The sequence below is a fragment of the Salarias fasciatus genome, chromosome 10, assembly GCF_902148845.1.
Source record: "Salarias fasciatus chromosome 10, fSalaFa1.1, whole genome shotgun sequence".
Taxonomy (NCBI): domain Eukaryota; kingdom Metazoa; phylum Chordata; class Actinopteri; order Blenniiformes; family Blenniidae; genus Salarias; species Salarias fasciatus.
The window spans coordinates 7,158,029-7,185,960 of NC_043754.1; the positions used below are offsets into that span (position 1 = coordinate 7,158,029).

Here is a 27,932-nt window from a genome sequence, read left to right on the forward strand (position 1 = left end):
TCACTCTTGCTGTTAATTGGAACATTTGACACATTAAAGTCACAGCTGTGGATGAGTTTGAAGAGAGAGACGCTGCTGAGGAGGGTGGATGCCAGCGCTGGTGCCGGGAAGACGACGGACGGACTGTGATTGCTCTCTTTGTGGAGATTTTTTTTTTTTTTTTTATTATTATTGTTGTCGGCCGACTTGCTGCTAATAATGTTATTGTCAAGGTCACACAAACCCAGTAGACTGGGAAACACTCATTTCTGAGGTGAAGTCTTTCACAGATCTTCATCTTCTGTCGGTGGTTTATCCTGACGGTATTGCTGCTCCTCAGTCTGTTTCTTTAAGGAAGAGCTGTGATGCTCAGAACTGCTTGACTACCAAAAGCTGCATCCCTCCTTTTCGGAGCGCGTCTGGAGACCTGTAGCTGAAGACACTGGGAGTGAAAAATTGTGTTTACATGGACACAAATAGCAGGGATGAAATGTTTCATGTATGAGCATCTATTGGTAGATTGTGATCCAGTAGTGTCCACTTGAAAAGAAATGTCACTGTGGATAAAATCCTGGTTCATTTTGATCCTTGTTACAAAGTCCATGTCCATACTTGTTGCAGTCATGTTTTTCTCTTGTTGAGATCAAATTATGTCTGTTAGGTATGTTACACTTTACTTTCTCTGTTTTGACAGAAATGATAAAACCGGTCGATGCAGATGAAAATGTTGCTTTCAGAAGCCAAATTTAATTCTCCAGACTGAATTACCATTTAAAAAAAAAATCTAAACAAAACACAAGAAACTCGAAATTTAATTTATGATGTAGGCTCATGTCACAAACAGCCGTCACTATCGTGCAAAGCATTATGGGATTGATGCACTGGCTGAGTCAGTTGATAATCGTGGTGCGTGAAAGTCTGTACATCAATCTGATCACTTTCAGCGTTCTGTTTTAATATAAAATGGAATTGAAAAGAAGAGCAGATGAAATAATTCAGACACATTTCTGACATGAGAATTGAACATAAAGTTTGTAAATAATTATGAAAATTATAATAAAATTCTATAGAGGAACAATCAATGGCTGGCAGAGGAAGAGCAACATGGAGTCACACATATGAAATAGAGAGCTCAATTTATTCCATTATTACAGAGAGCGTAACTCCGAGAGGAGATTAAGGTCTCTGCTTTCAGCCTTTCTCGGCAGCTATGGCAGCTAAAACCGCTTTAACTGCTAAAATTAGTCTGGAGCTGGTGGCTCCGTTCTACATCTTGATTTCACACAATGAGAAGATCATTTCCTGGTCAGCGTGACATCCGTGTCAATCATCTTGGCGACATGTGAGGAGGGAAATGTGGCTTTCTGTGTTCAAGCGAACGCTGCTTTGCCAAAAATATCACACTAAATGGTGTTGAAGCCGGATTCTGAATATTTTAACAGGAAATCAAGCAGAGCGAGCGAGAGAGAGCGAAAGAACGTGACTAAAGTGATTAAACATGCATGTTTTTTTTATTATTTACAACAAATCACAAGCTAAAAAAAAAACCGTTTTTCCCATCAAATAGACCACCCACCCTTGGATACTGTGCTTAAAAAACTGAATGCGAAAATGTACAAATCTCATGGACAAATATCTTATTCTCAGTAGAATATAAACAACATTCCAGATGTTTAAACTGAAAGACAGTCTCATTTCACAGAAGATAATGGCTCCTTTTGAATCTGATGGCAGAAACACATCTCAGAAATGTTACAACAGGGGGAAACAAATAGATTGATGGGCCAAAAGTGAACGGAATGACTGAGTTTAAAAAGAGCATTTCAGAGATTGAAGATCTCTTATCAGAATTACATAAGCCCTTCAGCAGAATCAGACAATCAAGAGAAATGTTTGTTCAAAAGAGGCGAAAAGACAAATGTGAAGACCGAATTCTCCTGACCTTTGGGTCCTCAGATGGGTTACTGCATATTGAAAACAGGCCTGGTTCTCCACTGAATATCGCTGCATGGGCTCAGGAACACGTCCAGATGCCACTGTCTGTGAACACAGTTTATTGTATCGCGCAAACAAGAAGAAATATTTAACCATAATCCATAAACGCTGGTATTTTCTCTGAGCTTATAGGCTTATTTAAAATGATCTGGAGGAGAATTGAAATACTTCCTGTGTTCAGAATAATTAAAATGTGGAAATATTTCTCAAAAGCATGGATACTGTGTTGAAGAGCATTCAGACTAGATAACTATTCACTACTGTTCTGAAAAATGATTGGTATTTTAATTTCACTGACATAAAGCTTTACTGCACTGTTTCTTCTGAGGTTTAGAGGGAGTCTTTCCTTTCTACTGTTCTTACTCATGTGAAACACCTTCATGTTTTTTTTTCCTTAAAGCGTCATGACATGCCGAAAGTAATAAAATTGACTTGTGCATCTCCATAATTTTCTCAAATCCCACAAAAGCAGCATCTGTACAAAAGCTGAGTCCAACTTTTTGGTAATTTAATGTCTCAGTCAGAGTCTTCTGAAAGCAATTGAATCATGCCAACTGGACTTATGTCTTGGAAGACAGTTTACCCAGTTTCCCTTGATTAGGCTGTAGCAGATATCACATCCTGGTGTCTTTCTTGCTTTTCCCTTGATTTTATTGCCTTCGGGAAACAGGATGAACTCATGAAACCACTTGGATAAACGGAGAAACCTAATGCCTCCTCGATGAATGAGATTATGCATCAACACGACTCTGTCAGAGATAAAACTGGTATTAAATCTAGTTACTAAATGGGGTTCTTTTCGATCTCAAGGTGAGAAATTATGGCATTAGCTGCAATTTCTTTACTTGACCACCAGGGACGCGCAGAGGCGTAACTTTTCCTTCCCACACTTTAATGTTATCATGTGGTGAACCAGTTCATCGGGATTACTGCACACATTTAGAAATGTGGATACATTAAAGAGCACTTCTCGACTTTGACATGTTATTTTGGTCATAACATGAACTCGCCGCCTGTATTTTCGTAGTTTTAGCTACATGCAGATGTTAAATAGTTTAATCAAATTCCACTGAGATCTGTGAGTTGTTTCTTCTACATATTTCTGTATTATAATGTGACTATTATATGATTTAAAGAGTTTGGGTCCAGTTTCCAGAGTTCAGATCTGCTTCCTGTTGTTTTCGCTCTCGCGGAGGTTGTTGAAGGGTTAAAGGTTGAACGTCTCCTAGCAGGCTGCACGTGCTGCGTGCTCGCCCCTGAGCCCCTTGCTCTCGTGCGTCTCGCCATTGGTCTGGGATGATGTCATCCACAGCGGAGACAATAGAGCCCACCTCCCCGTCCGTGTCTCCTCACACGCGCGCCGCGGCTCGGAGTGACACACGCTCAGACGTGACGCCAGCTGAGTGAGCCAAACACCTGTGATGACTTCTCTTTAATTTACCTGTTTACTCCAACCCAGACCTCCCAACCTCTACATCTCTCTCCCTCTCTGTGTCTCTTTTTGTTTTATTTTATTTTTAAATTATTATTATTACTATTATTATTTTAAATAGGCTGCATGTACAGAGCGAGCAGGCAGGGAAGCTGTTACACATCTGGATCAAACCAACACGGAGGGTCGTGCAGCTCGGGCCACCACAGACATGAGGACCGCTGCGCATAAATGATGAATACACTACGGGACCGCCGCTCTTGATGTAAGTCATGTTTTTTTTTGTTTTGTTTTTCCGCCGCTTGTCCCCGGTCGGCCTGCGGGATGTGATGGAGCCCCCCTCAGCGGGGCTGTGCGCTCCGTGCGGCGGCTCTCGCCGCACTACGCCTCGGTCACATTACTCGGTAGCACTCGCTCTCTTCCTGCATGTATGAGTCCGTCCTCTTTCTGGATAGTCGGAAAGGCAGATTTATACCATGACCTGTTTAGATCAAACAAGCGCGTTCACCCCGCTTTGCAGTCCTGTTAGAATAAACAGCAGCGAGCTTTACAAATAACTGGAGGTGCCAAACGCACAGTCAGGCATGGGCTCTGATCAGACACATGTAGGCTGGATGTTACAGGGACATGCCTGCTGCTGGCTCGGGGCCTGGCGCACACATCGGATGTATTTCTCTCCACACGTTTAAAAAAAAAAAAAAAGGTTGTGCTTACGAAGATGCGATTAAAAATACAGGGGAAATTAGGCGGTGCGCCATCTAGCGACTGCGTAAACAGGAACTAATGGATGCTTCACTCCTGGCCTGCAGAATAGCCCCATAAACAACCGAGCAGAGGCAGAATGTAAATATTTATAGACTCTTTTCTTTCAGCTCGAGGTGGTGCTGATGAGGTGCAACAAAGAGCTGATGAGAGGGCAGAACGAGAGAGATGTGCAGATTGTGAACACGTTGCAAATATTTTCATGGCATCAGCTCATTATTTGGATGTACAGAGATGGAGGCGCACACACATGCGTGTCTCCAGAGTCTGCATTCAGGAGTGACTGATAGCTTGAAAGCCTTATTTCAGAAAGCTGGGAGCTGTTTAGATGCACAATGGCTCAAGTTGTCCAGGTTGCCTTCACTGACACATAATCGCTGCGGTGCCAAAGACCAGACGCCATGAGGACAGCCCTCATTTTAAACTTGCTTTAAGCAGCATCCTTGATGTTAATGTGGCTCTTTTAATGTGATGGGGTCACTTGTATTGATTACTCCACCGAGACTAATCATTCAGCTCTGCTGCTCACAGTTTGGAGCTGCATTTACGGCCTATAGAGAGAACTGGAGCGGTCTGCTCAACCTGTCCACACTCACCCTACAGGCGGTCAAATGCGGTAATGGTGTGATGTTTCAGTATAGAGTAAGTCCGGGAACATTCCTGTGCATTACGACGTCTTACATTTTACATTAGTGGAAATAAAAACGCCATCCTGGCTGACTAGCGGCTGAATGTGTGGCGCACAGAAACGTATAAATGCGGGAGCGACTGGAGATGATCGTGAAGAGAGGCTGAGATCAAACACAGAGCTTCAGTCCAAGTTCACCAGCATGACTCTGCAGAGTGTGACGGCTCGCAGAACAGCACAGTCACCGAACAGTAAGAAGGTTAAAGCCCTCATTTCCTCTCTCAGGTTTTTCCTCAGTCTCTTGGAGCTGCTGTTTAACCCCATTTGTCTGCACACACACACACACAGTGGTCAGTGTGTGTGTTGTTTTGATAAATGGGGGACCTGGCCTGTTTTGCTGTTTGTTGCCAGGTGCATGATGAGATAGTTTACCAGTGTCTAAAATCTGCCTCTATGAACAGTAGATACACAGCTTACATCTTCATTCTAAAGGGATCGAAATATGAAATATTTGGTTTGAGGCTTTTTGGGTCTCACGTATTTTAGACCGCTTACAAAATACCTTTGATCCTGGCACAAAACAGGAGGCGTTGGGGGATCGAGCCGTAGAACTCCTGCGACGTGTTCTACCAACGGAATTACCAGCGTGATCTCAGACGCTCTCGCATGCTAATTTATGTGCATTTCCTATAAGCAAACATATTGAGTCTCGCAGAAAAGTGATCATCGTCCAATTCCTCATTTGTGGGTGGTTACACACAACGTTACAGCGAGTAATTCATTTTACTTCTTGCCAAATAGTGTCCATAATATCAAGAGAAAAGATTAATAGAGTTGTCATTTTTTTAATTAATTGGAAACAACTCTGAGTTTTTTTCTCTAACAGCAATAATATCCTCAGTCCAGTTTCCAATTTTGGCAGCTCATTGATTTTTTTTTTTTTTTTTTCTGTGGCCAGTCATCAAAATAAATGTTTCAAGGCTTTAAACTTTTAGGGTTTCCATTGTTTTGCCATTTTTCTTCCCAGTTGACATTCATAGACTGTCGAGCCTGCTCTGTAGGCTCAGTGAGCCAGACTGAGTGTTGCTTCAGCCTCCGAGTAAAATGATCCAGGAGAATAATGGAAGAAACTGAGGTTTGGACCAAAAACCATGATTCATAAATTTGGTTTAAGTATAGCGCAATCCGTGATTTACATTTTCAAAAGAAATGATATATGATGAAATGAACGCTGCACTGTAAATTATTGTTTCATCTGCCATTTACGTTTGCAGCGTGTCTTTAAATGTTTCCTGTTAGTTCATCGCATCTTCACACTGTGAAATGAGCAGGGAAGCAGTTTGAAGTACAACAAGTAACGCACTTTTCAAAGGATCCTGCAGACTGTGCGACTTTAGCATTCTTAAAGGTTTATTACTGTCACTTTCTTGACGTTGGGTACGGCAGTAAGTGTCTTCTGAACCGGAGGTGACAGACAGCATGAATAACAACATCGTCCTGCTTACCTGCACCACTGGAGTCATACGGGGAAGAAATAAAGTGCACTGGAAATTGCATGAGTTGCACTGATGTGCAAGGACAAAGAGCAGTATGGCGGTGGACAGAGAATGTGGACATTGTCCAGCATTTTTCCACCTTTTTAAATCATGCATCTGCAAACCCGTCACACTGTTCGCCATTTAGGAATAGAGATACTGCTGTCCATAATCTCACATTGCAAAACCACTTTAGGCAAACAGTTCAAATTCAGCTTGAAGTGAGTAATACTCTCCAGGATAAAAAAAAAAAACACTCCCTGTCCTATTACGATGGAATTAGACCTTCAGATGAGCGGTTAAGGTCTGGCTCATGTCCACCGGACGCAAGACTGAAAACTCAAGCCACGACCGGAGAATCACGCCAGCCGTTAATAACGGCGAGGCCATTAAGCCGCCGTCGTTGGGGCCAGCGGAGACCCTGCGACGGCCTCGGGGTGTCCTGCTCTGTTGTTTTCTGACACACTTGTGCTTTCTTGGAGGGCTTCTTCCAGGATACGAAAATGGCCGGGCATGAATTCCAGAGGGGAGTCGGAAACAGACTGTTGTGCCCTACTGGAGCTAACAGATGTTACCGTTGGCTTTTTTTTTTTTTTTTTTTTTTTTTCGAGTTGAGCAACTTTCTGTCAGATGGTGTAGTGTCAGATAAGTTTGTTTTGTTTTGTTTTAGTTTTTTTTTTTTTTTTTTCCTGTGAGTTTGTCTGCAGAATACAAAATGGTCTGAGGGCTCATAAGCCCGGAGTAGGATACACATGAGGAAACCCTGGACCTGTGCTCGGTTTGTTCTGGTTTAAAGGCCACCTGCCAAACACTTTCCCCTTTATAGGCTCACATCAACACACACACACACACACACACACACACACACACACACACACTGCAGCAAACGCTCAGACACACACACAGAAGCTCTCAGTGGGTAATGTTACACCACGTTTGTTCAGTTTCTGCCTCCAACACGTAATGCTGATGAGTGCCTGTGTTTGTCCTCGCCCATCTGTCTGTTTTCACTGTTTGTTTACACCTTCCCGCGTGTCAGAAAGCTACAGTTTTTGAGATGACATTCAGGAAGTTGGAACAAGTGCAGCCTGACGGCGATTGTTAACCCAGGCCGTGTGCTTTTTAAAAAAAGATCCGTTCAAATATATATTCAAAGCGTATTACTGCTCTTCTTATCTGTACCTGACAGGGCGCTCGAATCCCAGCCAACTGCAAAACCTTTCTCCAAGCTGCTTTTGTCAGTTTCTATTCTCAGTACTCTATTTTAGGAAAATGTTTCTTTTTTTTTTTTATTATGAATCTGCAGAGGTTAAACTCCTGCCTCATTACTTTAACGGCACTTGGCTCCTTTTACGAGCACGAGTCAAGTAAGTGTGCTAATCGAGGCGTTGTCTGTGACTGATGAAGATATTTGATGTTTAATGTGTTTCGGGCAAGATAAAGAAGAAAAAACACAGACAACCTTAAAAAAAAAAAATAAATAAATAAATAAAAATCCTTCTGCGCCCAAAGCGCCACCAACTCCCATTATTCCTCTGAGAAGATAAACAAAACGCAAGGCGGCCTTGCCGGATTGCGGGGAGATTATGATGCAGTGTGTCCTGTCAGGTCTTTGTCTCAGCGCTGAATCAGTTTGATTGAACAGCAGAGGGGAGAACGAGCGGCTGAATGTTTCCTATCGTGCTGCTCTCTGATTGGCCGGCCGGCGCTCTTTGTGCTTCCATCATTTTCAGTCCGCTGACTGTGTGAGATTAGGTGATGTAATTATTTTGACTTCCTCTCACTCGCCTGTAGTGGTGTCAGCTCTGATGAGACAGATTGCAGTGAACAATGAATTTTAGCAAAAGGCTAACGCCAGGCGTTTGCGTTCCTCTGTCAATCCGAAACAAAAAGGACAGAATATGAGACGTATAGAAATCGAATTCCACAAAGTTATCCACTCCCGCTCGTGTGTGTCTTTATTGTGCCATTATCATGCTGCTGTTGACAAAACACTCTCATTTGACTCTCATCTGAGTCACAACAGAGTCCTCACACACAACGAAGGTGCCAGTCATTTCCTCCCTACTAAGTGCGTCTCACATCATTAGATGTGTGACTTAAGCCTGATAAAAGCGTGAGTCATAATGACTCGCGAGCATCTTTGTGCCTTTGTCGGCCGAACCGTTGTCTTAACAAATCAAATGTCTCGCTTCTCTCTTTCAGGCGCGTTCAGCTCTTTGTCTTCTGTCAGTCCACTTTATCTCATTGGCCAAAATAACAGCAAAGTCTCTTCAGAAGAGATTGAGAAACAGTTCTCACCGCAAAATGTTGTTTGTCTTCTTTGTCAGCAGGCAAAATGAAACACATCAAATAAATGGATTTTAAAAGTTCACACACAGCATGTTTGTTTGGATAAATGAGCATAATCAGAGGCGTGCACGTTAATGCCTGAGCGTCATACTGAGCTTGTTACAGCCCTTATGTGTTTAGGGGGCCGGATCACTAACGTGGCAGAGAGGTTCTCCTCTGTTTTAGTCAAGACAGTACACAGAAAAAGTACAATATCAACATGATTCCATTTGTAACAAGGCCTTTTGGTGCAAAATACTGTCAAATGCAGCAAAGCTGAATCCTTTCTGAAATTCTTTTACAGCATTTAGCAACCTCGCGACATGATTTTGCATATGTGGCCTCATACTAAAGCTTTTATGCTGATGATACTTCACAAACAAGGCGGTAGTTTGTTTCCACTACTGCATCACTGGGTCCTTGTTTTATGCCACAGTAATGTTCAATACTTGCTAAAATACCAAAAATACACAAATTAGCAGTTTATATTGGAAACATCCAGTCAATAGTTTTTATGTCATTTTTACACACATAAAAAATCCATAATATTGAAATGAGGACATATATCGTCCTTAGCTGGGTGACTGACTGGAGTTAAAATGTGAAATTTGCGGGTTAAGCAGCTCTTGAATGTGTGTGACCCACTCTGGCAGTCGGCTCTCAGTGCAGGATGCCTTCGTGGTCATTATCATTCATATCATATTTGCGATGGGGCGGGAAGAGCCTCGCTCTCTGCTGCAGTCACAGTTAGCATCTCCACCCTGGGGGGCAATAAAAGGGAGACTCTGCATGCTGCTGTGGCCCCAGAGTGCAGCCACCACGGCCATGCTGGTGCACGGCGCTTGTTTTCTTTACAGACAGGCTTTTTAACCATCTCTTTTTTTTTTTTTTTTTGTCTTTGGTTATTGGCTTCTGAACTGAACTCTGCCCACGAAGGTCTGGTGCTCGGCCAAGTGCATCTTCACTGTTTAGCAGTACAACAGAGAGGTCGTTCTCCGCTTTTTTTTGGCCCGTTAAGGTTTGATCCTGCCGGAGTATTTAAATCCTGATCGTTGTCTGCCTCTCGGATGATTTGTGAATTAGCTCGCTCTCTGATATCCACATCAGCACAGGCCAGAGGCAGGGCTTCTTTCTAATTGCTAAGGTTACCATTTCCTTGTAGCTCAGGGCTCCTTTTGTTCTGTCATTATATGAACAGTAATTAGTTTGATTCTCCTTCATGCTGCAGCATTAAAACTGCAAGTGTGAAGGTGGACTTTACAGCCTTTGCAGAGTCCGAAATATTGCTGCCAATGAATAAGCTAAACAGCAAGAAGTACACTGTGCAATTATTTTAAGATAAAAATTTAAATATCTGGCATGGTTTTAATAAACAGTCTGTAGCAACTAGTACAGTGATGGCCTTGCACTTTTTTTTATTGGACCTAATAGTTTGCAGACAAGCAAAAACACAGAAAGAGTACAAAACTGTTATTAGTATATTTCGCACTACATTTTCAGATTGAACTGACGTCAGATCGCTGTTCTTACAAAACAACTCAGATAAAGGTATTTGTGTTATATATTACAAATGTGTGTGTGTGTGTGTGTGTGTGTGTGTGTGTGTGTATATATATATATATATATATATATATATATATATATATATATATATATATATGAATGGCGTTTTTTGCATTTAAAGCTGATTCTTCGTGCAGCATAGCCCAGCATAAGAAAGGTCGGCAGACAAAGTATCTGCAAATCAGTCAATATTTTATATCTAATCTCCCTTTAAATGTTAATATGTTGTTTCCTCAATTTGAGGTTAAATTGATTTGTATGTTTTTGTATTATAATTCACAGAAAAATCCATAAATATCAAAGTATTTTGACTTGTTTACCTCATTTCATGTGTATTGTCATGTTTTTTCTATTTTTGTAAACACATAATGAGTAAAAAGGAAGCGAGTTGTATTCCTGGAGCTTATGTAACTGGTCGTTCCTTCACCGGGTCACAGTCACTACTTAGATCTTGTTGACTTTGTGAGGACAAAACAACTCAGGAGGAAATTGTCCTACAACCATTCCTGTGTTAAATGGAGAGCGGTATTGATTCTGTCGGGTAACTCTCGGCAGGAAAACACCACAATATGATTCCAACACTGTCAAACCAGTTCTTTCGAATCAGTGACACATGAACTCTTCACTGTTGAGTCTCTATTATTTTCAGGATGTGTTTGATTGTCAAACATGTTTTCTTTTTCCCCCTGTATTTCTTTTAAATAAGAGTAATAAATATTGAAATATAAGGAAAAGGACAAGCTTTTAGTTATTTGAATAAATGTAAAGCAACTGCAATGAAGATAATGCAACATTAAATAAGCTAAACAACCAAGTGGAACAGCTATGAGTTCCTACAAGGACTTACTCTCTTTACTTGCACTTCCTAACTGCCTCGGAAAAAGCTTTTTATTGTTGATGGATGAATGTGAAATTCCTTAGGAAGTCCGACAGCAGCCAAAATGTGCTACCCAGTGTGGGATCGTACGTGCAGTGTGTGATCCAGCAGTGATTTTCACTGTCGATGTGTGAGAGTTGGCACCTCTGCTTTACTTGAATGTTAAAATACATTTATTTTACATGTTTTGTGAAGTAGCTTTAATCTCTGTGAGAGGGGGATAGATTGTATCCTCCACTCCTTTAGAATTTAGAAGGGAAGATGCATGGACCGGAGGAGTGGTTTTGCCTGACATTAGTCCATGCTTCCGGCTTTCAGGAGAAATCCTGCGGTAGGTGAGCAGGTGCCTTCGCTCCCATCAGTACCTGTCAGTTTGCTGACAATATGCATCAGTCAGCAGACTCTATTCACACAAACACCGCCGTTTCCTCTCCTCTGTTGTAATTTCCAGTCACATCAGCAGCCCCGCGGCAAAACTGGTTCCATCTGAACACAGAAAAACCAGCGGTTTGACCCCCAGCGCTGCTACATGTGTGACACTGGGAACACTTGCAGTCCGTTTGTCAGTTTGGCCTTTTACATATATGAGAGTATAAAGACAGAAATACACCGCCTTCTGTCATTTTGTGCCGACTGTGAGCTTCACACGAGCACAAAAAAAAAAAAAAAAAAAACTGCAGAGATGAGGATTGTCCTCTGACAGCCTGCTCATCAGCCTCTGGAAACATGTGACTCACATGACTAATTTTCTTGCCATCCACATGCAGCAACCCCCCCAATGCAGCAAAGGAATGAAATCCTTTAACTCAGAGTCATTTCAACAGGCAGTAATTGAGCATTTGCACTTTATTTGCTCCGCTGTTGTTCGCTCTGCCGTGTGGGTGTTTGGCTGTCAGGTGTTTTTTGATGAAGTGGCTGCATAAAAAAAAAAAAAAAAAAAAAAAAAAAAAAAAAAACCGGGGCGGAGAGAAAGAGCGCAAAAGATCGCCATCAATCTTGCAGAGTGAGACAGCCATCTGCTCCCAAAAACACCAGCCCCCTCAACAGCTTGTCCCTAAAAACACTCCCTGCGCCGCCTCTGCAGCTGGAGGTGGACTGAGCGCCGCGCTGCCGGAGTCAGCGCTGTGACTGATTACTGCGATGAACTGTCCGCCTGTCATGCGAGCGAGGTCCCGTCATGTCACGCATGTCGGAACACGCCGATCCCGCTTACATTTTGACATAAAAATCAGACATTTGCATTGCTGAAGTCTCCATCCTGCAGGTTTTAGCCGTGTGCTACGTTGCAGGTATTGCTCAGGTGTTTGCAAGAGTTAAATCATTTGGAAAAACATTGGCGTGCACACGGCTCCCCTGTCTCTGGCTCTTGCCTGTGACTATAAAGCTGTTATCTCTCCTGTGCTGGTGGGGTGTGAGTCGGGGGAGGGCGTCACAGTCTCCCCCGCAGGCTCATGCAGCTCTCACTAACCAGAACTGAGTGACACTCTTTTTATTTGATTTAAATATTTATCTATTTATCCTGGAGTATTTCTTTTCGTCTGAGTGCATTTCAAATCATTACACTTTCATGTGTTGCGATCCAGAAGCAGCTTGCACGATCCTATAGCTTAGCATACTTTAGGCTTTTCTTTTTTTTTCTTCCCTTAAATATTCATACCTGATCGCACATTTGCATTGGCTTTTCTGCTCCGTGAGCTGTGCTGCTTGTTTATTCAGGTGCGCATAAGAAGCTCACTGTCAAAACTCTCAAAGAGGATCCCCGCCGACTCACCCTCTCCGGACCGTGCTCATAACTTATTCACACTTAACTGTTAGCTTTATACGCCATGCAGCATGCGCCCTCTGATATGCCGAGGAGATATATTATGTAATCCCACACGCCGATACAAGGTGGCTGACATTTACTGTGCTGCAGGAACTTCTTACTCAGACACCATGACTTTCCATTACAGGTTGCTTGATGGCCTCGACTCAGTGTGACATTGATTTGGTCCATTAAATTGATGGAGGAGTTGAGTTTTTAAACTATCTCTTAGTCAGCAATGAGGCCAGCGACAGCGGTGTCCCCGCTGTGCCACCACAGCCAAGAGTCGGGTCATTCTGTTACAAATATATAAAAAAATCAACAACAAATTTCTCTTTTTATAAGCTGGGTTTTAGAGATGCTGGCTTTATGTTCATTGTGGACAGTAGGTTAAGTCAGAGCACAACATTTCAGGATGAATTTCATTCAGAAAGTTAAGTAACAATCAGAACTTTACAGAATCATCACACTGCCATCCATCTATACCCCGTTGGATGCTGAGAAAACATTCCTCTCACTCCTGCCCCCTTAGAGGAAACATTGCATGTTTGCGGCGAATTGAGCCGCAAACAAGACGGCACAAGGGAACAACTGTCAAATCGCAAAGTGAAAATAACAAGCCCGTTCCGTCCTTAAATCATGTAACAAACAGTTTCCTCATCCCACAAGCGCCGAACAAGCCAAGGCAGTCTGCACATGCTGTTTGGCTGGAGCTTCAAAATAAAGCAGACTGAGGAGGCTCATTTACTGCAAACACACACACACACACACACACACACACACACACACACACACGCCGCAGCGTTCAGCATGTCCACTGCGCTAGCAGAGCAGGTAGCTCGCAGACTTTTATCAGATTTCATTACACCGCCGGACCGACAGATTAATTAGGACCTACCAAGTGGAGAGATTTCACATAAACACTGTTAATTAGACGCAATTTCGATTAACCTCCTAATCAACTGTTCAAATGACTTGTTACATTTTTTTTTCCCCCTAATAGGAGTCTGCTGCTGTCCGGAGAAAAAAGCGCAGAGACATGACAGAATATCTGTGCTCATAATTGTTCTTTCCTCATTTTGTCAATTTTTCGTAATTGCCAAAAAGTGAAAGCCACAAATGAGCAGCAGCAGCGCTTCTCTAGAATACTGACACTGACTGTACAGCCAACTCTAATGTCCCCATTTGTGTTGTGGTGGGTTTGTGCTTATCCCCGCGCCCCAGCCAGGCTATCACAGGGCAATTACCAAGGAAGAGAAAGTTACATACTCTTAATTCTTCCAATATAAAAGTCTTTGGAGTGTGGGAGGAAAGTACTCGGAGTAAAAACTCTGAGAACATGGAAATACCACACATGAAGGTCCTGGAGTCCAGGGTCTAATATTACAGCTGTGATATAAGAGTCAGAACTACACACTGCGTGATTTTTCATATATTAACATGCTTGATCGTACACAGTGTCGTGGTGGTTTGCACTGTTGCCTCACGATAAAAAAAAAAAAAAAAAATCTCCTGTTCAGTTCCAGGCTTTGTGTTTTTTCTGTGTACAGTTAGCAGTGTTTGCATGTTATTCCTGTTTCCCTCAAACAGTCCAAAGACATGCTGTGTAAGTCAAATTAGTGACACAGCTGCCCTGAGGTGTGTGTGTGTGTGTGTGTGTGTGTGTGTGTGTGTGTGTGTGTGTGTGTGTGTGTGTGTGTTGGCCCCAGCCCCCCCCCCCCATGACCCTGAATTCAATAGAGCTTCACAGTCCATGAACAGATAGAAAAATAAGGCCACATGAACTACAGATACCAAAACAAATATAGCATCAGAGCACATATATGATGTCGCTCTCCACCAACAAACATGTCTTCAAGGCATTTAATATTGCTTTTTTTCCCCCCCCTTGACTTTTCATCAGAGTGCGCTGCGGTGTGCCGACTACAGATAAGAAGCCAGAGCAGAAACATTCATCACACTATTAACCAGGGAAACGTGTGGAAGGAGTTCATGCTGTAATCCTTCTACGTAGTATTGAGGGCACTGTTACCACCACAGATTCCATTTAGTTAGAGAATATGTCACTGAACCTTCAGTTCCAGCGGTCCTAGATAAGGCACAGTGACACAGCAGATATACTGCAACAATCAGATATTCCAAGATACTCCGCAGTACATTATTGTTGCGGTGGAAGACCAAGTTGCATTGCAGAGTGAAATACTCTGGAGTCTGCTATGAGTATTTTCCATCTCTATCTGTGTCTTTCTCTGTGGTCTGAGCTGTAATTCTGAGTGAGTGAAAATGCCACTAGCCAGCCTGCACGTTCCAGTGTGTGAGAGAAAAGTGATCAGAGTGATAGTGACTTCCACCATGATAAAACTGGGTCAATGTAACCCCCCCCCCCCCCCCCCCCTTTACCACAGGCAAGGCTGAAAAAGGAAAAAAAAAAAAAGAAAGAAAGGAAGGATAAGGATACCATCGCCAGTGGATTTAAGCATGGGGACTCTGGAGCGCGGTTTGCTCTCGCTATGGGTCGGTAACTGTGTTGTGCGGGGAGTGAAGGCTTCCCCACATTATTTTGACGTGTTCCTTCCTCCCCCCGCCCCCCCCCCCCCCCCCCCCCCCCCCCCCCCCGAGTCTGTGCTATACAGTGTCACGTCATGAACTGTCCCCACCCCCCACCCTTGTATTTTACTCACTCCTGTATCTGTCGGCCAGTCTTGTCCCGAGCGTCCCTTTCTCTTTGTATCTATTGAAATTTCTCCCCGTTCCTGAGGAATCCTGAAAAATTACAGCTTAAAATGACAATTCACCCAAAACAGCTATTTGGCAATTTTCAATTGCATGGATATATCAGAATATATAATTGCCATAGCTTATTACATTAGTAGTACAATAGAAATCTGTCTTTCTGTCTATTGAAATGTAATCACAATATTCCAGTTTTACTATATGGAGGTTACAAATTCCTTGGTAAAACTGCACTTTGTCCATTTTAAACAAACCCTATGCTCTGGCTCCATGCTAACGTCCATATTCTAACTCCTCCGTCCAGATGACTGGCACTGCCACCGTACAGGCATGCCGCCCGCGTGGCAAGCAGGAAATTAAAGCAGTTCATCAACCAAACAACTCACGGGTGCCGTGCGTGTCGCAGATTGATTGTAATTAACAGTGTGTGTACCACAGGGTGGATTTTCACCTTAACGACAACAATATTTCATCCTAATGTTTGAGAGCAGCGCCATAATGAATGCAGCCAAAGATTATAAAAGAACTCCGAAGTTCTGTAGGTACTCTAAGAACCGGTTATTGGAGACATTAATCAAATGAAATGATACAAAGACACTTCTATATGTACTTAGTTACGAAGTGAATAAATGGAAGCTACAGTCTGTGTCATGATGTGAAAACTTTCCCTCCAGCTGGGTTGTATTACTGTGTATGTGTTGACCTTTTGTTTAAACCACGGCCTGCACAAATGCTTGTTGTTAATTGGCCCAAAGGATTTGGTTAATTTAGTTTATTGCAGAGGCAAGATGAGGCGGCTCGATGGCTTGGGGCCGGAATTGTTTCTTTTCAGATAATCACATGGCTCTCATCTTTAAATTAAAGATTGCCGCTGAGCCATTAGGGTGAGTCACGCTGCTGTTTTTCTGTCACAGTGCAGAGAACAGACAGCAATATAGATACAGTTTCTTTTCATTTAAGATGAACTTCTCACAAATAGAGCTTTTGTTTTTTTTTTTTTTAAAGGAGGGGGTTTATAACGTTAGCATGAACTGTCCATCCAGTTTTTACAGTGCATTTAGCCATTTTATGATGGGCCGTGACCAGGCTCGTCTTATTATTTCCTGTGATTGCCTCTTGTTAAGCACGAGGACTCCTCAGAGGGATGAAGGTTGTTGGAGCTCATTTGATGCGGCTTTTGTGACTGAGCTTTTAATAAAGCCTCACTGCCATCAGGATTAGCTTGGATTATTTGCTGCTAACAGCAAACAGCTACACCCTGTCACACCTTTCGATTCTGAATTTCACAGCCTAATGACAACAGTATTACCGGGAACGGCTTCAATTTAAATGTCAAATTTCCGTGAATACGAACGAGCATTGGCTGTCTGGCCGGTGGCCGTGGTGTAAGCAGGCACAGACCGCGAGGTGCATGTTTAACGCGATATCGCCACTCCGATATCATTCTGCGTCCAAACATGCACCTCGCTTTGTTTTCACCTTTGAAAATTTCCCCTTCATTTGCAGCAAATGTGAAGAGGAAAATGTGCGACATGTTAAAGGTCAAAACTTAGGTGTGACATCGCTGGTTGTTGCTTTTGATGTGTTATGCAAAACATGAATTTCCTTCAGTGCTGTGAACTCGTCTTGTGTTTTCTGTGGAGGTCATGGAGCTCTACTTTACATTTCATAAATAATTGACTTGATTTTTTTACTCAACTCTATTAATATACAGTACATCATGTATTTAATTGCTCCACCACAATGTTTGTCAGTTTGTAAAAGCATGTGCTGTTTGGGAGTGAATTGATGAAATGTAAAGTGTGCCCCACATTTTGAGAATCACTAAAATTACTGTCAATTCCTGACGACTCTTTTTCTTTCTCTCCTTTCCTTCTTCGCCAAACAGCTTTGCGTAGGCCCAGATGCCTCCCCTCCCTCTTGACGAGCGCATAGTGGTCATTCAGCGCCCTAAAAACTTAGCCCTCTGTGAGGCCTCCCCGCAAACCGTCCCGCAGCACTCCTCTCAAATAACAGCCTCCGCTAATGGACAAGTCGCCCACCCTCCTCACTTCCACCAGTCTCAGTCCCATTTCTATTCGCCTTCTTGCAAACCCCTGACTGTGGAATGCAAGCGCAGGTCCTCGCGCGTGCAGACATTCAAAGGCGACCTGCCGGCCGTCCCGCCAAGCAGCAGGCACATCCCTAGCCACTGCCACAGCAATGGCACAGTGACTCTCGGCCCACGGCTGCCCTCCCACACGCATACTATTGATATCAGGGTGACGGTAGACAAAGGCGGACGGGCGGGAGGATTCAGCAACTCATTAGGACGGAGCGGAAGTGTGAAAGGTGGCAGAGGGAAGTGCTTCTCTCCACCACTGGATCAAGGACAATGTGAGAGGAAACCCACGCTCGTGGGAAGGCCAGGTGGAGTCGATTACAAGTCACAGCGAATTCGTCAGCTGTCATCTTCCCCTGGAGGAGTCTTACAGTTTGTCCCGGCTCAGGCGCAGCAGCATAAGTTCAGGAGTGAAAAGGAAAAGGAAAACGCAAGTTTTCTCACCAGAAACAACCACGAATTTCCTTCTCTGGGTCACAAGAAGAACTCCAAACTGGGAACTGTTCATCAAAGCCATAATAGTCACAGTCTGCCCTACCACCACAGTTCTGTCCCTGTGCCCCATGCCTCCATCCTAAACTCCAACTATTCCTCCTCCCCTCCTTCCCAACCCACCCATGTCCCAGCCTCGTTTCAACAGTCCAGCCAGCCTCACCCTCCCCGTATCAGGGACCACCGCCCTCACATTCTCCATGGTCTACCCCTCTCGCCCTGCTCCTCCCACGCCGGAGGGTTTCCCAGCCCAGACCATACCTGCACCATCGACTGCACGCACCCGTTCAGCTGTGGCTGCTGGAGGTTGGTAAGATGCAGAGGGTGTAAGGGCCACTCTGCCAACTTCCAAGGAGGTGGAGGAAGCTCCACCACCTCGTTTACTTGTGGTCACAATGCCGGGGCAGTGAAAAGAAGAGAAAAAGATATGGGCCTGAAAAACCTTGCTGGTTGCCTCTCCACCGCCTCCACCTCCAACACCTCCTCCTCTAACAGCACGGCATCCGACTGCCGGGCAAACCTGTTCAAACCACTCCGGTGTGCCTCCTGCTCTGGCGAGGCTGGAAACTTCGAGAGCCCCGCAATCCTACGTAAAAAACTAGTAGGAGGATGTCTGCCCTGCGCCCCGCTGTCCTCTTCGGCCCCTCTGAGGGCGATACAGAGCTGTGTCACAGGCTGCAATCCCAAAGCTTCTCAGACAGGAAGTTCTACCTGCAGCTACTGCAGCAGCGATCCCATTGTCGTGACTTTCAACCCTCGGCGATGCAAACCCCCAGGAAGAGGCATTGGGGCAGCTCATCCTATGGCTGTGTTCCAAGCTGATGATGATGACTACAGTGTGCGCACCATCTGGCCTGAAGAACTCGCAAAGAAAATGACCCATTCGAAAGCCCAAAAGAATCATTGTGCCGGCATGGGGGTCGGGAAATCCTGTGGAGGTCAGGCAAAGAATGGCAGTAATGGTACAGGCATGGTCCTCCTGGACTGTCAAAACCTCCAGGAATATGGGCAAACTCAGCTCACAGACCATGCTGGCAGAAGGCGGCTCCAGCAGGGCAAAATGGCCGCCCTTGATTTTGTGGGCTGCAGATCGGGTTCTGGCTATGACGATGGCCGCAGCTCGCTGAAGAGGCTCTTGAATAAGGCGGAAGATGCAGGAATGAGTGACGGTCCCGAGCAGGATGAGGACGCTTCATATCCCCGATCCCCGTCTCCACGCTCCGCATCGCCACCGTCGCCGGTGTCGTTTTCCCCTCCGCCGTCCGCCCCCACCACGCTCATCAAACCCAAACCCTGGCAGAGAGACAGGGAGGGAGGACACTCTCTGCCGTCAGCTCAGTCTCTTCACCTGGCTCTGAACTCGCTGAACAGAGAGCAAGACGAGGAGAACAGCAGAAGTAAGAATCTCTTCTTATTGACCTGTGAGGGCTGTGAGAGCAACGTCCTCAACCTCAACTGCAGTGAATGGTAGAAACATGGGCTACAACATGGGTTATGGGGATATTTTAGGCAGATATATACACATTTAGGAAGATTTAAGCTTATGACCTCAATAAATAGTCTTTTTTTTTAAAGGAATGCATGCTGCTAGTTACATTTAAAAATCTGACACCTTTCTGAAATTTCTGTTTTAGTTTAGCTGCTTGTTGCCAAACAAGTATCATTGTAGTCTATTGCTCTGTATCCCAAGTTGAAGTCCCCCCGCCCCATGCAATGAAAACATTTGTCTCCTCGTTCTTTCTTTCCCACAGTGCACCTCTCTCTGCCGCTGTCCTCTTCATTGCCGGCTTCGCTGTCCGATGAGTCAGTGATGACCCCCGATGCAGAAAACGCTGTGGTCAGTCCGATCCTGCCTTTCCTGTTTCTCGGAAACGAGAGAGACGCCCAAGACCTGGACCTGCTGCTGCGCCTCAACATTGGCTACGTGGTGAACGTGACCACGCACCTGCCCCTCTACCACGTCAACTCTGGACTGCGCTACAAGCGGCTCCCGGCCACCGACAACAGCAAGCAAAACCTTCGACAATACTTTGAGGAGGTTTTCGAGTTCATTGGTGAGAGAGCCACATCTGAATCACTGGCACGTACTGTAGCTGGATGAGTGAACACGCTGTATGAATAAAGCAGAGTAAGGCCACCGGCTGAAAGGAACACCAAGACAAAAAGTATTCGGTCTTATTCTTTGTCTCAGCTCCAGTCAGCCAATACGTGAACACATTTCAGCCTCTGACATGAACATCTGCAGCATGTGTGAAGCATCTATACAGACGTATCAGCATCAATAATCAGATATGAAGGATGAACATCGGGAAATACGATGCAATAACTAAACGCACTCTTACAAAAATAGCTGATATTAGAAGTATCAGTATTTTGGTAGTGTTACTGAGTTACCAGCTATGTCTTGATCATTCCTGTGAAGGTTGAGAGGCTGAAGATAGAAGCTGACAGAGTGAAGACAGAGCTGTAAAAGAGTCTTCATCATCGAGTAAGGGGTCAAGAACCCCAGAAATCCCCAGGATGTGGCACCCAAGGGCTTGTATGTTCAAGAAAGTAATCAAGGGTCTATTAGCACAGCATTCACGCTGTAAATGTGTTGAGTTAACTTCCTCTGCAAGAAACGAAATGACCCAATAAGCTGTGGTAGCTTCAAGATACCCACCAGTATTTCTTTCTTACATGCAGTGGGGAAGCTGTCTTCACAGGTCTTATGGTTTCATTTATCAGCATGGCCAAAGTTAATTTTGACTCTGTACAGATGATTGGATAGTTATGAGAATATGTTTTATAATAACAAAACTTTTTAATAACTCACACTTTTCCCCCTTGTCTTTATGCAAATGCAAAAGTAATAACTAATCACTTCCTTTTTTTTTTAAACATCCTCTTACCGACTGATAATAAAAGACTGTGATTATGGCGGCTAATAGAACACTCATCTCTATACTGGAGTCACGGTTACTCTCACTTGTTTTTTTTTTTTCCCCCTCTGTGACAATTTCTATCCAAAGAGAAATGATTACAGCCATTTGCAATGTGATCATCACTTGCTTTGTTTCCCTCCAGCGCCGTGTCAGTCACCATTGTGTTAGTGCCTGTGAAGTGATGCTTGACCCTGTTCAGACCACCCACACACCGACTCACCTTCACACAGGCTTCTCTGGTTGCTATTACAACCTTTGTGTTTCATTTTGAAAGGAAAAAAAAAAAAAACTATATTTGTTGAAATCCACTGATGTTTTTGAATCGAAACACATGCAACGCTGTTACACCTATAACTAATTTTTTTTTATATCTTTATGCTAAACTGAGCTCATCTATGTCATTATTGTCGTTGTTTTCCACAGAGGAGGCATATCAGAGTGGACAGGGGGTGTTGGTGCACTGCCAGGCAGGGGTGTCTCGTTCCGCAACCATCGTCATCGCCTACCTTATGAAGCACACCCTCATGACAATGACAGATGCCTACAAATACGTGCGGAGCCGTCGCCCGGTGGTCTCGCCCAATCTGAACTTCATGGGCCAGCTTCTGGAGTTCGAGAGGGACCTCAACTCTGGGGTGACTCCTCGTATCTTGATGCCTAAACTCAACGGAGTGGAGACGCAGGTGTGAGAGAGGTCAGGGGTCAAAGAAGGCGCGCAGCTCCCCGACACGCCGCAGAGACGAACATGAATCAAATTGGCATGAAAGACAGAGTGCAGCACATTTTCTAGGCGTGACATGACGAGAATCGCTGGCGAGTTTGGCAGTTAGTGCACTTTTAATACTGTGAAACACGAGACAGAAGACTGGACGGGTCATTAGTTTAAGTAGAAAACCTTAGACGACTTGACTCTCTTCCAGTATACTGTTCAGAAGACGACGTGCCAATATTTTGTATAGCTCTAACATCACTCAGATATCTCATTTCTGTTCTTCCTTCTCGTTCCTCTTGTTTACATTGACAGCCTCACACAAACAGGATTACAGTGACTGTGTTGCCATTAAGCATAAATGCATGCACAACGCAAACGGAAAAGGTTCGACCTCAAACCTTCCTCCTCGGCTTCCTCTACTGACGTTTCCACCATATGTAGCAGCACACAGGTCATCACAACGCACTTTACCTCCCATGCATTTGTTTTATTATCAAATTCATTGTCCCTGCGGTGACAAGAATTTTCCTGTTTTGGGTTAAAAAAAAAATGACAACTTTTGGTTGTTGTTTGTTTTCTTTGCCTGACGATGTGAGAACTGTGTAATGGAGCGGCATGGGACCGGGCAGGAGAACTTACGACAAACGGGACAAAGAGCTCATTGAAACATTTGAGATTTCTTTTTTTTTTTTTTTTTTATTTCAGTGCAGCAGCTCACAGACTTGCTCTCACAGTGTTGGAGCATTGTTACAGTGCAAAAAAACAGGTGTCGGTGACACGCAACATCAACGTGTAGAAACAACCACAAATAAATGTGCGAGGTGATGCACTGAAATAAACTCATTATGAAAGCATTTACTACGGAGCTGAATCCACAACAGCTTTGCACACTTATCATTTCCACAGTATGTTCGATCGGATGTGTGGGCTGGTTGGTTTTGTTCTGCTCGTGCTTTAAACAAAGGACCTTCTTTAACTGTGCAGAGTGCAACATTTCTTTTATGGCGATCCCAAAAAAAAAAAGGAAGAGAGAGGATGTTTTGTCTTTTTTTTTTTTTGGTATATACCTAAAAAAAAAAAAATGGTTTGATGTTTAGCATGAAACAGTCCTGTTGTGTTGTTTGGACTGATGTTTCTTATATTTGAAAAAGCACACTGTGGTCAGATTTAACTTCGGATGGAGAAATTTAATATGTAGCGGAACTCGTGCTTTGAAGTTGGAGCAAGGCAAATTATTTAGCTTTTTTTTTTAATATGTGAAGCTTCATGCTTTCAGTCTGCAACTGTTGGTTCTTGGCCTCGCCTGGCTCGTGGCCGTGTTGAAGTGTTACTTCCTAATTGGAACCAGTTTTCCAGAAAAGGGGCTAATTTGGAAAGAGTATATTTTCACAGCTTAACTTACCTTATTTATTTCATGAAGACTTTTTTAAAGCCAAATCTACTTTGTATTCAGTTATTTTCATAGCTCTGTGAGAGAGTCAGACGAGACGTGTGTTTTTTGCAGTATTGCTCCCTAGCTTTCTTTTTTTGCCTTATTATCCATGCTGAACTTGGTAACTGTGTCCCTCGTGACTATGCATTATCTTTTATACGAAGGCTTTGGAGAAGGTTACTTGATTCACTGTGAACTCTTCATCCATTTTATTGAGGTGAGTCGTAATTATTTAAAGCGCAGCCCCTGTGTAGACCGCCTGCACACTGAACCTCCAGTCTCAGTGTAAAATTAAAAAAAAACAAAAAAAACATTGGATATAGGAAGCTACAAAACATTAAAAGTTGCCTTTAAGATGTGCAGACAGGTGACAAATTGTAAGAGTGCGCGACCCCTCCAGGGAGGCGGGGCTGTTCTGCTGAGGGGGACGTCCTGCTGGCAGCGGTTTGAGTCCACTTGTCCCCTCAGACCAGAGTGTCACTGCAAATCAATACAGAGCTGTTCAGAGTGATCACCTCTGTCCTGTGATGGCACGTTGTAAGTCCTGACAGGGGTCGCCTCTAGAATAACAAATTATCCATCCGTAGGGCAGGAGGGCGTCACTGAAGGGTCACCAGATCTCAGTCACGCTGTGAAATTCCAGACTTGCGCGTCAGGCAGCATTTTACAATGAGATCAATGAAGGAAATCACTTTTCGTTCATGTTCGAAGCATCTGAAGAATCACTGTTATGGAGCGCGTGGTGGTCAAACTTTTTATTGATATGCTTTAGGCTCTATTTTATTCGACAACGTAAAGTGCATGGCTAATGGTCCAAATGCCTGTGGGTGTGTTCAAGTGCGTGTTTGCTAATTCAATATCCAATCATTTACAAATAGCTCAAAGAGGTGGTGTGCATGCTCATGTTAGGAAGGAAAGATTCCTAAAAACTTACTTCTACCTATTTCTAAACTAACTGGTCGATGAAGGAAATTACAGAACCTGAGGGAAACCCACATGGGAAGAACATGCAAACTCAAAAGGCTCCCAAGCCCACACTTCAACTAGGGAATTTTAAAAATGCAAACCACTCGACAATGGTGCGTTTCCCTCCCAACAAACGGCTGAAAACAAACAGCGTAGCGGTTTTTCAGAAGGATCTGGAACCAGCAGTGGGCGCACAGTGTCTGGTTTGGCTCATGGATCGGTACATTTGCTAAAAGACCTGCTTTCTCTGCTCAGAATCACTTCCTATTGCTTCATATTAGCAATCTGGATAATACAAGCATAAAGAGAGTTAAAAAAAAAAAACAAGACTGGGAACACATTTTCAAAGAGTGTTTTCAGTTTAAACTCGTGGAGTCCACAGGGCAGGGTGTGCACAGACACCCTCATGCAGTTGCTGTCACTCGCTCACATTCACCCCGGCAGGTCTGAAAGTAGCCTACCTCAAGTTTTCTGATGATAGACTCTTCCTGTCTAAACCCAGAGTAGATAGATGATTGGAAATTGGTCTAAAATTAGCAGTGACACTCCTTACTTTGCTCCAAGACTGGACCTTTTGTCTGATTTGTCACTTGTCTGCACGTGTGTCTTGTTAAATAGTCACCAAACTTTCAGGCTACGGGATTTAAACTGCAGCTGTTTGTTTTCAAAGCTTTGCTCAGTCTTTAGGAAGGAAGTCATAAAAGTGATCAGAGCTGGTGTTTAAGCGCTGAGGATGATCTTATTTTGCTCATTTCTTAATCTGGCACCGTGCATATTTGTTCAGTAGCCTTTAGGCAGCAACGTCTTTGGAAATAATGAGTCTAATATGAGGATGTGGGAGAAGATGTGCATTCTTCTTTTATTCAGTTGTGCTTTCATTTGTTGGTCTTTTAAAACCAGAGGAGACAGATGTTGGAGACTCTGACATGTGGCACACAGTCCATTTCTCCTTTTAATTCTCCTATACGACCATGACTCAAACTCTTTAGGTCAAATAAGAAAGATACAAGCTTCCAAATCAAAATCAAACAAAAGAAGTGCAACTTTTTTTTTTTTTTTTTTTAGTTTGACATATTTTCTCTAATATTTCAACTTAACATGTTGCACCTTTTTATAGATCTTAACACACAAAACTCCCCACAAAATGCCAAAATGCCTTCAGTTCAGCCTCCTGCAGTTTGGATTTGTCTCGATAACTAAACACTTTGTAGGAATGATCCTGAATTTTGCGTGTTGGATTTATTTTCTGGCGAAGTGACTTTGATAAAGGCTCTATATTTTTCTACTGTCAAACTTCCTCATCATGTTGGGAACACATGTATCTGTATATATAATTTTTTTTTTTTTTTTCTTTTCTACATGACCCTTTTGTTTTATACGAGGACTGAAAGACATCTTCCAGCTTCTGCTGCGCTCCGTGTTGCTGTGTTCCGCTTCAAATGCTATCAGCCCTCGGTGAAAGGAGGTGGGAGGGGGTCACCGTCGTCCTGTTTTTACCTCTCACCTTTATTTCAGCTGGAGAAACTTCAACCAAAACATTCTGTTCACTGCTCCCGCCTCTCCAGCTCGGCTCTCAGTATCCATATTGTCCTGACCTTTGAAGAGGGCCAATCACGATCGCTCCTTGTCTTTTTTTTTTTTTGTTTTGTTTTGTTTTTATTTTTTGCTTCTCTTTCTTTTTTATACGGACTTTATATGCAAAATGGCTGCCGAAGCAACTTCTTTAACTCCACGCCGTTTGGACTTTGCTGTGCAGTTGAGGCATTTGCTGGCCTCAGACGTTTGTACTCGAGAGACACATCGAAGGAAATTCTACATTTTTCTTGTTAACTCATATGAACTGAAGGGCCAGTGTCTCCGAGTGTAGCTATGTGTGTGTGTGTGTGTGTGTGTGTGTGTGCCCAAGCGAGTATGTGTGTGTGTGTGTGTGTATATATACAAATCTTTTGTTTGTGTTTTGCACTTGAAAAGAGGAAACTGTGTGTATGATACGTTTTTGGGAACATTGTATATCTGTGCATCGCTTCTTTGTGAGAACTTACTTAAGTCCTGTTTGTATTTTATTGCCTATTTTCAAACATTGTGTTACTTCTCGTACCAAATATTAAATTTAAGGATATTAATTCGTAGGACGGATGAGATAGCGCAAGAAAAACAAAAAAGCAGACCGCCTCCTTTCTTCTTAACGGAGGTACAAACTCTTCAGGTATGACTTTCATTGTAATGCTGTGCTGTTTCGCTTCCTCCAGAGACCCAAATACTCCTGTTATCTAACCTGTGATGCTCTTCTGTCTCCTCCTTCCCCTTTTCATAAATGGATTGTTTCTCTTAAGCAAAATGTAATATTTTCATATTGTAATAACTGGTCCTTGTATTTAGACGTTTCTACCTTCATGTACCGACTATACTCTCCATAATTCTTTAAGGTGCACTGTGACAAATACAATGCTGCTATATCACAAAGACTTTTCTTCTCTGCGTCGCAGTAAGCTGCCGCCAAACGGCAGCGGACGCTAAAGGTGACCGGTACAAAGCGGGCCTGAACACAGAGGGCCCTGCTTACATTGTCTGAATTCAATCCAGGCTTCATTATTGTGCTGCCTCGGCGCGGTGTATTAATCTCAGAGTGAATTTGTGCACAACCGTAGGATGTATTGCTGTTCCCGTCCGTCTTCCTTTGCAAGCATGATGAGCAGGAAAGCAGACAGTAAACCGTAGCAGTGCCGTATTTCTACAGGGCCATCCCATTGCTCACTGTGGTTCAGTAAAACTGTGATCTTACTTTGATTTCCTGCAAGAGTTTTTCATTTGGGAAAGACTTTTTTTCCTCTCAGTCCAGTGATAGGTTCTTAATTTTAGTCCTGAACTAAATATGCTAATTTGATGCTTTTGACCAGTCTACATATTAAAATCTGCATCTTCAGAAAAAATACAAGACGCAGATTGTTTTAAAACTGTCAACATCATTTTCACAAATCGTGCAGCTGAAATGTTGATGAGATTTGTATCACTGCTGCAGCGTGGAGCTCTTAATTTAAAGTTTTGATTGAAACACAAAAAGAAAAAAAAACACATGGAGGTCACCTCTTTTAGGTCATGGTGGCAAGTGAGATATTTTGTTATATTTCAGAGCCAAAGTTACTTTGGTTTGACATATTTTCAAAGAAATGTGATTTCGTTTTTGTTAGATTTAGGTTTCTACACCAATTTCTAGGGTGGAAGTCTTGACTAATCCCATCTGTCCACCTGAAATTGACTTTTTGTTTTTCAATAATTTCTTTCTTGCGGCCACAAATTTGCTTCTGTCATAATTTCTGTGACCACTAGAGGTCACCATAACTCTCAATGTCTGGTTTCATCAGGTGTTTTTGAGTCTTCCAGCTCAATGTCCACGAGATTGATAAACATGAACTCACCAATGAAATAATCCTGCTCAACATCTTCAGCGTTATACAAATCAACACGTCTCAGCTGCAGGATTTTAGTTTTGTGCGATCAGACTTTTTGGTCTGGTTGAGGAAGCGACAACGTGCCTAAAACAATAGTTTGAAGCAAAAGGTAAAAAACGTTCATTTTGAATTTAATTGCATCTATATTTAGTATTAGGACAGTACAGATTTGTATTTACGGAGCTATACTGATGATGAATCCAATCGCAGCTATACA

General features: G+C 43.3%; 1 protein-coding gene and 1 long non-coding RNA gene across 4 annotated transcripts in view; one reads left to right on the forward strand and one right to left on the reverse strand.

The window, feature by feature from the left end:
• On the forward strand, positions 1–21,912 carry LOC115394893 (uncharacterized). Of its 3 annotated transcripts, XM_030100189.1 has the most exons (5): positions 3,318–3,377; positions 3,528–3,671; positions 17,528–19,629; positions 19,984–20,286; positions 21,580–21,912. In XM_030100189.1, exons 3-5 carry the CDS (start codon positions 17,544–17,546, stop codon positions 21,843–21,845), a joined length of 2,655 nt encoding a protein of 884 aa, XP_029956049.1. In that variant the 5' UTR covers positions 3,318–3,377; positions 3,528–3,671; positions 17,528–17,543; the 3' UTR covers positions 21,846–21,912. The 3 variants fall into 3 exon arrangements, with proteins under 3 accessions (XP_029956051.1, XP_029956049.1, XP_029956050.1); XM_030100191.1 differs by lacking the exons at positions 3,318–3,377; positions 3,528–3,671 and adding an exon at positions 1–11; XM_030100190.1 differs by lacking the exons at positions 3,318–3,377; positions 3,528–3,671 and adding an exon at positions 15,359–15,420.
• The window catches only part of LOC115394895 (uncharacterized), a 22,480-nt gene continuing 5,595 nt past the window's right edge, over positions 11,048–27,932 (reverse strand). Inside the window, exons 2-3 of the long non-coding RNA XR_003932190.1 lie at positions 25,408–25,674; positions 11,048–11,058 (exon numbers count right to left, since the gene is read on the reverse strand). This is a non-coding gene — a long non-coding RNA (uncharacterized LOC115394895). The remainder of the gene's footprint in view (positions 11,059–25,407; positions 25,675–27,932) is intronic.